At 46.4% G+C, this 11,844-nt stretch overlaps 1 protein-coding gene across 1 annotated transcript; it reads right to left on the bottom strand.

The window, feature by feature from the left end:
* Positions 1-8,559: 8,559 nt before the first annotated feature.
* LOC124650491 (GDSL esterase/lipase EXL1-like) lies at positions 8,560-11,575 on the bottom strand. Its single transcript, XM_047190008.1, has 5 exons — positions 11,305-11,575; positions 10,047-10,177; positions 9,689-9,922; positions 9,233-9,326; positions 8,560-8,747 (listed from the first exon to the last, which is right to left on the bottom strand). The coding sequence occupies exons 1-5, from the start codon at positions 11,573-11,575 to the stop codon at positions 8,560-8,562; spliced, it is 918 nt and encodes a 305-aa protein (XP_047045964.1).
* Between the last annotated feature and the right edge of the window lie 269 nt (positions 11,576-11,844).

Here is an 11,844-nt window from a genome sequence, read left to right as displayed (position 1 = left end):
GGACCGAAAAAATCGTCGTAGGACTTTGCCTGACGCAGTTTCGACAACGGAACCCATATCGTCGGGTTAGGCCCATAGGCGACGAAAAATACCCCTTAGCGGACGATTTTGGGACGTTGTCTATCAGAACTTTTCTTGTAGTGTATCTCAAAGAGGTCATGAGCTTGAAGCTTTCCATCCATATGGTGATCAAGGATATGTGTAGATGCACCAAAGAAGAAGCTCTCCCATAGTGGATTATATGGGAGCAATCCGCAAGACTTCATCAAGAAATCACATTCAAGAATGGTGTTCCATCTTTTTGCGATCAATATCGTCATCATCTAGCTCAAGTGGAATGTCCAAGTTAAAGGTTTTCACTTGATAGGGTTTCTTTCTTAGTAGTCTTGTGGTATAGTTGGGGGACCGGTTTATAGGATATATAGTCGTACTATTAAGTTGGCTCTTGAGTGAGTAACTCGATCATATCATTCGGAGAGAGCTGAAACATTTGCATCATTGGCTGTTATATGGATCTTATCTGTATGGTGTTTTAGATCTTGTGTTTATTCTCATGACAAGCTCTAGCTCAGCGAAAATGGATTTTGCACGGAAAACTTGTTGCATTTCAAGGTTGAAGGTTTTAACGTATGTATTTTATAAATGGGTCAAAAATTTCATCATTTGTTTCTATGCTCCCTTGATGGACTATGATGGTTCTTTGCATAATATTGTAGAGATTGTTGATAGCTTCGAAACAAGCCCAAAATCATCAAAATCGGAGTGTGAATGCTAAAGTTATGTTCGTTCTCGGTTCGTTGTTTCTGCTAGTTTTCAAGGTGGATAATCCGGCCTCGATGCAAAATTTCTGACATGGGTATAAAGTATCCATCCAAATATCCGTCCACTATGCAGGGGTTCGCGTATGGCGACGCCACATTGTCCTGGTGACTCCCTAATTTCACTGGAGGCGAATAATCCGGCTCAGGGCGGATAATACGGCCCGGGAGGTCCCAAACGGCTTGGGAGGGGGTATATGAGGACCTCTTCCTCCTTGGACTGCTAGCTTCTTCCTCATCTCTCTCCTGCATTGTTGACCTTCAAAACTTGTCCTGCCTCTCTATTCCTCAAATGCTTCTTGAATCTTTTTTGAGCGAACAGTGAGAGGAGATCTAGATCTATATTTTCACCAATCAACATTCTCTCTAAGTGAGGGGAACATAGTAGATCTAGATCTTGGAGTTCTTTTTGGATTTCCTATTTTTCTTCCTCTCTTATTCCCCCAATATATTTTGTAGGTTTGGTGGAATATGAGCATCTTAGTGGTGTTCTTGCCATTGCGTTTGGTGCATCGGTTTGAGTTCTCCGCGGTGATACGTGGAGAAGAAAGTTCACGAGATATCTCTTCGGGAGCTTTTTCCTCTTGGATCTTTGGACTCTATATCGCTTTGTGACTTAGTGGTGTTGTGGGAGCCTCCAATCAAATTTGGGGATTACTCACTGTGAACACTTCGTGGCAATTTCTTGGAAGCCTACAATTAAATTATGGAGATTGCTCCAAGCTTTGTGTGGGTTTGTGACCACTCTCAAGGTTCCTTAGTGGATCGATGACTTCCCTTTTGATGAGAAGACTTAGGAAGAATACGCTAAGACGTTTGTGGCATTTGAGATAATTTGTCCTCCACAGCGCTTCAGCAAATAGTAGCACTCGCGAAATTAAAATTGGTGGGCAGGGTTGCTAACTTCTGGGTCAGAAGTGGATAATGAAGGATAGACTAGCCGTTTGCCATTTTAATCTAAATATAGCTAGAGTTTAGGGCAAAACTAGATCAAAACGAAATAACACAAGTACATATGAACAAACTTGTAAATGGGCTGCCGCCCACTTGGATCGGGCCCTCTGTCTACGCGGACAGAAACGAACGCGCGCGAGTCAAGTGGGTTGCTGCGTTGGAGTTGCCTTTATGACCTAAGACTAGGGGCATCTCCAACGGGGCGACACATTTTGGACACCGAAAATGTCCACGCGTGTCCGTTTACGTTGGCTCAAATGGTCGAAATCGACCGCGCGTCCGTTTGCATCGAAGGGTGGCTCCAGCGGCATGACACATTTATTTTCGATTTTGCATTTTTTAACATGAAAACATAATTTACATAGTAAAAGAAAGGAAAATAAAAATCCTAAGAACGCATGCGCCTACTGGTTCTCATCGTCGCTGTTGATCACGACGAGCTCTGGTACCACCCACGACCAGTTGGGAAGTGGCGGAACCGCCGGTGCCGCCGGTGGTGGTGGTGGTGGAGCTGCCCAGGCCGATGGTGGTGCGTGAGGTGGAGCAGCCCAGGATGGTGGTGGAGGTGGAGCATCCTACTCCGGCGGAGGAGGTTGAGCAGCCCACGCCGGTGGTGGAGGTGGAGGCCCCCACAGGTTGTACGGCGAGGTGGAGGCGACGGTTGAACCGGTGGCGGGCCGAGTCCTGGAGCGCCAGTCGTAGGGCCTCTTTCTCCGTGAGGCCCGGCGGCATGATGCCTGCGGCGTACTAGGGCAGCGGCGGCTGCACCGATCGGTCCACCTTCGAGAGGAGGACGCCGAGCCTCGCGATCTCGTCGTCCGTCATGTTGTCCGGGTACTCGAACTTCCGGCCCTCCGCCATGGCCAACTTCCATTCCTGGAAAATGCATGCGACGTAGTCGTCGTTGTCGTACTTGGCCTCCTCGTTGTGGTAGGCCAGCACCTCGTTGTAGTCCTCGTCGTCGTCGCCGCCGTCGTCCTATGCAGGCGCCGGTGGACGGTCAAAGGGGAAATTCCTATCGCCGAGGAAGCCCGCCCTCCTCCTCGGATCCTTCTCGGACTCGCGAAAGGTGCGCCAGGTGTCAGAGTCGATGGTGTAGGCGGGATCGGCGCGGAGGTCCGACGGCGGTACCGTATCTCGGCACTCCTATATGGCTCGCACGCAGGCACGTACGGGACGGGCTCCCGGAGGTAGCTCAGCTGCCAGCCGCTAGGCATGTGCACGTCCCCCCCAGCCGTCGCACGACGTCTAGTTCGCGTGCATGAGCCGCGCCACGCTGACGGGTAGCGGCACCCTGTGCGCCCGCTCCGACTTCTTGGTGCCGCTGCCGGACGCCTCGAAGTCGTTCTTCTTCTTCCCCATGGTGCTGCGGCGGCACGCGGCGGTGGTGGGAGTGGAGGTGTGGGCGATGACAAGAACGATGCCGGTCGACATTTAAGGCCAGCCGCGCGCGGGAAACGATGCCACTGAAGGCGGCGCAGAAGCCCAGCCGCCACCCGCCAGTGTGCGCGCAGAAGAGGCAGTCGCGACATTGACGGCGAAGGCTACGACGCAGACGCGAAAACGCTGACCGCGGAAGCGATGGCCGCGGAAGCGATGCCCTGTGGAAACACGAGTGGTCACTTGGGGCGTCCGCGCAGCGTTCGCCGCGACGCATCCCAGATGTAAATATGCGCCGGGTTTGCATCGATGTGGATGGTCCGATCACTATGCTTCGCCCCACTTAAGCGTGTTCGAGACGCATTTTAGGTCCAAACGGACATAAACGGTTGCTCAGCATCCGTTTACATCGCCCCGTTGAAGATACCGTAAGACTTGTGTAGCCCATATCAGTCATGTACGTTCACCGATACCAACATCAACAGTTTCCCTCTGCACTAGGAGAGGCCCGCCGACGACAGCGGCATGGACAAGCCGGGCCACCCAGGTCGCTCGAGAGAGACGGGAAGCCTGTGACGACCCTCCTTCTCGAAAGAAAAAGCAGCATATATGCTAGCACGCTAGACCACATCAGATCCCCCCATTCTAATAATACAGGCGACTAAACACAAAATCTAGCCTGAATACCATGGAAATTGACACTATCTGTATCGAGACTGACAGCTACGGAATGCGGAGGTCGCATGAGTTTTGTGCTACGAAACGAGCCAATTCATGTTTTCCTCTTATGAGTGATCTATATCTATATAGCTAGCTCTCCTTTCAAGTTTCACATGCCGGTGATCGCCTTACGATGACACGGGGTCACATGCCCTCATCATTCCAGCAACAGCTGGTTGGTCCGCTGGTAGTACTTATCAGTCGTACCACTGTGTATGATCTTCAAGACATGCATAATAGTGGGGCACAGAGATATGATATATAGCAGCCGAAGACTCGTACACCTATCTTATTCAATGCGGCCGGCAATATCAGTTACGTACGGTCGTCCTTTCATACATATCTCTTGATCTACTACCTAGGTCGCTGATTATTACAGTACATCTTCAAGCTTTGATGATAACGACTGACGGACGGACACACTGTTTTTAAGTGGAATACTGGAATTCTACATTTGCGTGCACTATGTGGTGTCCATCTTTTCATGACAGAGACGAACAGAAGCCAGGGAGGTATGACGTGTTGAACAGAGGGCCGTTCCTGGGCCTGAGCAGCCTAGCCTAGCCGACCCGCCCAAGCCCAACAGGACGATGGGTCATGGCCCATGTATACTGTCCTGCAGAAATGTCTATGCATTTACAATTCATGGGCAGACTAACAAGGCCCAAAGAGGCAAAGCACCGCTGCCCGCAGACCGCAACTGACCATCCAACACTTCACATGTCATCTCCCGTGGTAGTTAGTGTCGAGCTAGGAGGAATGCACTAGATTCCTTGGGATGGATCTAGTTCTCTGGTGATTCTCTTGCTCGTTGTGGCGCTAGCTCCTGGGGCTGGAGCCGGAGGCCATAGGGAGACCTAGCTACTCCATCAATAAAGCTTATGGTCACAGTGCTACCTGGAGCCCATTTGGCGACGAGGATCATTTTTCTCCTTGTTGCCATGGTGGTGGTATGGAGAGGAGGCAGATCGGCATTGTTGAAGAATATGGGATGTGATGGGAGTTAGAGATACCTTCATGCAAATTTAGATAAAATTGAGACATCTTTTTTGGAACGCAGAGAGCACAAGAAACTGATGTTCAATCTCGGTGACCCAAGATGGATTTCAGACTTAGCTGGCCAAAGGGTGGCTCCCTATCTGGAGCGCTAGCGCTTGTTCAACCTCCCTCTAGAGTCCCCATGAATGACGCAAGGCGGTGCTCCAGACCAAGTGGTCTCTAGTCCCTGGCGCTGGAGAAGAAGGCCTTCAGTGTAGTCCTCTGTTTCCCAACAATGTTGAAGGACCGAATAGTGTTTACCCTCTCTATATTTGAGGGTCCATTTTGCTAGATATGGTTTAATTTTCCAAGAACCTACTTGTAAAGTGTAACCACACCCGCTTTAATGAAATTTGCTACCTAGGCCCTTCGAGACATCTCCCAGTTTAAAACAAAACACTAAATCATATACTTCTTCTGGTCTACACACACACAACTCATTCCCAACGACCTCTCTCTGCGTCTTTTCTGGAACCAAAAACTCATTCATTCATGCCGCCATCGTAAGTTCTTTGAAGCCACTTTTGAACTTGTTTTCTGGAGACCTGATTTTTTTTTGTTCAAGACACAATATATGTCTTTTCTTCATGGATTTTTGCATGCACATGAAAGACACAAAAAAAATTGTTAAAAAACATTTTACGATTTTAAACCTCCAACTCCAAGCACATGCCATATAGTAAAAATGAATGCTTTGTAAGTTTGACCTGCTATTACACACAAAAAATAAATATATCTATGATACTAAAGCAATATCAGTTGATCCACCCTTCGATATATTTTTATAATGTACTTACTCAATATTATAATTGTTGACATTTCATTCTACATATTTTGTCAAACTTAGAAACGGTTGATGCATTAACTAAATTTCTACGCCATGTATTTGGTGCCGGAGGGAGTTCATATGGTGCAAATGCACGCGAGAGCCAAAACACCATCCCTAGAAAATGTTTGAGGGCTGTGTTGAGATGTTAGGAGAATTGAACGTTGCAATACAACATGATCTTAGGTGGATATAAAATTCTGACATGCATCATCATTGTCTTTGTTCTAAAATTCAAACCAAAGCGAGTTTTGTTGCGGCATCTAGTATTACTACATCTATCATAATATTAAGTATCCGGCACCATGTTGGTCAGAGAACAAGTTTTTGGGAAGTTCAGAGACAACCGCCGTGAAGCAGGGGATTAATGTGTTACTGAGGGCGAAGCTGGAGGTGTCTCCTCAAGGCATGTACAATGGTTCATAAGACTATCTTATCATAGCGCCGCCACGTAATTTAGATATAACAACAAAATATGATGTACAATGGATTATTTTTTAGTCTTATCTCTAGTAATCAGATATCCTAAATTTGTGGTGAGAGAGATTGTGCTAAGAGATCATCTCTTAATTAAGAGAAGACAACCCCTTTTTTCAACATTCTCTCCCCTCCACCTCAGCATTTATCCTACGTGGCACTGCTAAAATATCACCATTGTACATGCCCTCAAGCTCAGCCGATGCAGATGCAAGAGGCCACAACTGGAGCTCATCCGCAACGACATGAGCAAATTAATTTTGGAACCGCCCCAGTTCCGTATGAGTTGTGGGGACTTCCCTACACCCTGTTGGTCGGAGGGTGCTGAGATGAAAAATAAACAGATCATTGCAAGCATAACCATATCTGAGATACCACACCTCTGGCGACTCGGGGGAAAACCCTAGCGCCCTCCCGCCGTCGGTCTCAACGCCCCCTCCCTGCCACCGCTGCCGCCGGCCCTTGCCGCGGTGGCGACGGACCCCATCCCCAAAGGGTGGCGGGGGTCCTCTGGTCGCTGCAGGCGGCGAAGCTCGGAAGCTGGGGCAGCAACCCCGGGCTGGTGGTGGTGGCGGCGCTCGCCGGTGCGGCTGCTTGGGCGGCGCAGCGCAACGCAACGCAAGGCGGCTGGGAGCGGCGGACTGCGGCGGCGCGGGTCTGGCGCGGCTTCAGGTGGCGGCGGGCGGAGCGGCCCATCCAGGGCCGAGATGGGTGGCGGGGCGCGCGTGTGCGGCAATGGGGTGTTGTGCCCGGCCACGGTGGTGGCCCGCATTGGGTGCTGCTTACCGTGCCGAGCAGATCTCCAGGGCCGTAGTGCCTGGCCGTCTGCTACGCCTTCTATGGCCTGCTGCGAGGACGGCCTTGGCCGATTCGTTCGGGCGACCATGGGCAGCACCGCCGGTTCCTGGCCGGGGGTTTCAACCTGCTGCCGAGTCTTCTTATCTGCAGTCGCCATGGACTTGACGGCATCGTCTTAGCAAGGCGACGATTTTCTGAACCTCCTTCATCATCATCGGGCGGCGGATGGCGGAGTGGGGGCCGTTTCGTCCGCGTCGAGGAATAAAGGTGGCGGTTCTAGGATTCTTCTCGCACCAAGTTTGAAGATCTGTCGGATGCTTGTTCCCACCAGTCTAGGTGGATTGACGTGTTCCGGAAGGCACTGTCGGCGAATTTCATTGTGCGAGTAATGCCCGAAGATTGATGGATGGGTGGTTTCGGTCGTGTGCACCCATGTTTTTATCTGGCCGTTTGGTTTCAGAGGGAGCACTTCGAAACTCTGCTGGTTATTAATATCATGGAGTTCGTTTTCTTTCCATGGTGCTAGCGGAGAAGGTCATTAAGCCGAGATCGGTGGAACAACTATGATTGTCGGATGTTGGTGGTGTGGTGGAATTGACTTGGTGCTTCGTGACTTGAAGCAGTGACAGGTATGTGGGGGCGGCTGCACATGAGAAATTCAGAGTCTTATCTTTCAGGGTTAAAATCCAAGGTCTGGCCTTAATTGGTTGTACCTGGCAGTGTTCTTCTTGAAGGCATTGTTTTGAGAGAGAAGACTTTCTTCAGGGTGAAAACCTAAGATCTATGATCGGGTGACGATAGCGTTTGTGCACTGTTTCCTTCTTGAAGCCGTCGCTTATGAGAAGCTGATCTTCTGGTGTTGTCTTCGTGGTGTTAGTGTTGCCGTTTCAAGTTATATATGGATCTCTGTAGCGGGACCCTTCTTTTTGTAATTCTTTTCTCTTTTTTGGCTGTGTGCATCCTTTATGCCATTACGGTATGATGTTGTTGCAGAGGCTGAGTGTAATTGGTATCTCCGCGATATTAATATATGCTCTTTATCGAAAAAAATCTGAGAAACCGCGTGAGTAGTATTAGTTAAAAAAAGCTATGGCCTTGTTCGGTTTCAACAAAATCTCCTCGATTTGAGGTGCATTGAGGGGTATTAGATCTTATCTAAGTCAAAATACTTCCCAATACACTTCAATCCACCTGAGGTGGGGATTAACCGAACAAAGCCTGACAGGGTTCGTTTCCCACAACATATCATTTTCCTAAAGAACATAGAACGCTATTATCGGATAAGCTCTCAACTTCCACACCAATGGACAACAAATTCGTAACATGTCCCATGAATAAGTTTGAGGGAAAGTTCGAAACAGGTACATGTGTTCGAGTCTATAAGAACAATTCCCGCATATGTTCGACAAGCTCTGACCCATTTGAAAGGTTAAAACATTCACTCATTGTAAAAGTATACATGCACGGTCAAATAGTCACAGTGCAGGAGAGTACTAACTCTCAAATTGACTTGTGGTTCTAATAGAACTTGTTCATTTGTCCGGAGATTCACATTAGGTCATGCATATTTTGCTGAAAGAGTTTATCAACCACAATGCTGTAGGCCTTTTCAGTAGGGTGGAAGCTGTCCCAAAAAATGAAATCGTTAACATTTGGACATGCATGATGATTTTTAATGAATATTGCTGCATTTAGTACTGTGCTGCCACAGCATCCCTCGGCTACCTCCTTAAAACCTGTATAGCAAAAATTTGCACAATGTTCAGCACCAAATTGTTGTGATGAAAACATATACATTAGCTCATATTCCTGAACACGTTATAGAAAGCTCATATTATAAAATGATAATAAAAAATATTTAAACATTTATACACCATATTAGTTTACTATGCAGCTCTCGCATTGTTGCATTTGTTTGTATATAGTTTCGTAAGTTTACGATATTTAAGAGGTAAATGTGTCTCAGTAATTTATATAAATATGGCTCAGTTGAAGATATACTCTACAAAAACAGTTCATGGCATTCTCTAAAATAACAACCGAGAATGAAGTGAGCACTCACCATAAAACTGTGGTCGCTGAACAAGATCAAGCAAATTGTAGTATATATCAAGATAAGCAAACTTTGAGCCTGGAACACTTTGTTCTTCATTTAGCCGGCGTATTTCATTTGTGATTTTAGAATTGAATAATTGTGCCGCTTGATTCCTCAATGGCTCACATTCTCTTGATCCAAGTATTCTTTGTGAAGGACAACATCCAACTGGTGGAATGCCAATGAACCCAATTCTCCTTGCACCCATCTCATTTAATTTCTGGGCAGAAAAGTAAGGCAGTGCTAAATTTCTGTATATGTAGATTGACTAGCAAAATGTGAATGAAAAAATATAAAGAAATAACACATAAAAAAGTAGGCGATTGTAAGTTATTTATGGTACCACGATGATTATAGTACATGCCTATGTGGATACTTGTCAGGAGAAGTAGACGCTATACAAAATGCAGTAATTAAAAAAAAATCTGATGTATCTGTAATGCACCAACAAAGGGAAATATGCATCACTTTATACTTTTGAAGAACTTCTGAAGACAAGAACTTTGTGAAACAAGTTCTCTAAAAAAAGCTATGACGACAAATAATTTCTTACAAGTTTAGAGTTTTAATAATAGCTCTTACCATAGTGAAGTTGACGGCCGAAGAAACAAGAAAGTTAATATATGAAGGAAGGTCATATTGATGGCGCCTCAAGGGGAGTAAAAAGTAATTGTTTGCAAGGTCATTTGCCCCCATGACTGTGAAGTATATGCCTTCAGAGATTACACGTGCCGTCTCCTCTTCACCAACTAAAGATTTTAACCTCTCCTTATACTCAAGGAATAACTCAAGCTGTCCGGTACTTGATGTAGCAGCCTGAAGGATCATAAATTAGTATTTACAAATTTCCCTGACAATCTTAGTTTCGGGTGAAACCAAAACGAAATATACTTGACGAAGAACTTTCTTACTAGTAGACACATAAGATACATTTAGTTACCGCGGGTATAGAAGTTAAAGGATCATATCCACTGCCTCCTGAGGCAAATACAACACCGGTAAGTAGGTCACTTAGTTGAAGATCGTCTCCAATGTATGGTGGCAGTAGTTTCTTAATTCCGAACCCTGAAGCTGCTCGATGAGGATAAATAATATCAGTAGATATTCAAGTTTCCACTCGGTGTAACACTAGAATGTTTGTGTATGGATTAGGAATTGTCAAGACAATAAAGAGCTAATACTTATAAAGGGTTGACCAAATCATAGTTTCAGATAAGTAATTGATTTATTCGCGAAAATATATCATTCTTTTTGGGAATAAAATCAGCATATTTATATAGTTGGATATATTTAAAATAATCTGAACGTGGGGTAATATATGTGCTAATATGGAGACAGCTTGGTATATATTTCAAGTACTTTGTTGGGATGGATGGAGTTGACAATACTGAAGAAAATCATGAAAGATCAATTACTCCAAAGAGTACATCTTGAACATAAAGATTTTAAAGATATAAAGAAGATAGAAGTAGCAAATTTTGCATGCCTCACTAAGGTAATTCTTCATCATACGTTAGAACTACATATGTACATGTTCTACCATTATGGTAGAATGACTATTAACATATGTGTACTACACCGTTAGTTCTTACATTATAAGAAACCGAAAATATAGAACAATGATGTATAAATGATTTGGGACGGTAAAAATCGCGCCTCAAGTCCAGTGGTGCTGCTCTTCATCGGAGTTGTTGTGGAAGTGTCAAACTTCCACGTTGTGCGGTGGTTTTTAGAAGAACATGTAGGCGATCCATGAAATTATCAGGCGCCACTAGTTGGCGGGCACCCGTGAGCACGGTTGATATTCGACAACCCAACCGTGTCTTTTGCTCATCACAAGTATATTTAACACTTTTTAAATTCCAGTAAGTATTGGAAAAGGTACTACTATGACATGGACACATCTGGGACTGTCGTACCACTACTACTACGAGCTCGCATAAACTCAGCATTGCAAAAGTTTGTCACAAGCGTGGTGTGCATATTTTCTTGGCTACACTTGACTTAACCATAGGTGTGGAAAAGTTAGTTAGCTGTTAGCCTTCAACTAAACACAGCCATTCAATCACGTTGGTGCAACCAAAGTTCAATGAAACGTGAAAGAAATAGTTAATTCCTAAATCAACAGAAAAGGCACCCTATCTAGACCAAAATTATACACAGCGTAAACAACGAAGTTAGTTCCCACCAGTACGTACCAAACATGTCCCCAGGGACCTTGCCGTTGGAGAATCTCCCGGTGGCCACCCCGCCGGGGAAGTCCTGGCCGTAGGGCGGGAAGTCAGCCTTCGCCTCCGTGAGCCGATTATTGTTGTTGCCGGGGTCGACGATGGAGTCGCCGAATACGAAGACGGCCGAGATTTTGATCTTACCTGTGTCTGCTGGTGCTCCATGGGCGCACGGGAGAAGCGCCACGGGCAGCAGCAGGAGGTGGACGAACAGGAGGTAGCCTCGGCACAGAGACGCCATTGCTGTGCTCTGCACACTACTGCCTTCTCTGCTTGTATGGATGGATCATGGATGGATCGCGCCGCGGGGTTTCTTATAGCGAGGCGTGGAGCAAAAAGTACGTACTTGCGCGGCACGGCGAGGTGACTGATCATGCATATGCATATGCATTCACGTGGTTAGTTGCCCGTTGCGTTGCATTAACTACCGTCTTTTCTAGCCGAGTGAGGGGTACTGTATGATCGATGCCACAGTCTGATTCTCAGTTAGTGCCGAATCGTGCGGTACGT

Source organism: Lolium rigidum, chromosome 4 (genome assembly GCF_022539505.1).
Source record: "Lolium rigidum isolate FL_2022 chromosome 4, APGP_CSIRO_Lrig_0.1, whole genome shotgun sequence".
Classification (NCBI taxonomy): domain Eukaryota; kingdom Viridiplantae; phylum Streptophyta; class Magnoliopsida; order Poales; family Poaceae; genus Lolium; species Lolium rigidum.
This window is presented reverse-complemented; position numbering and strand designations above follow the sequence as displayed.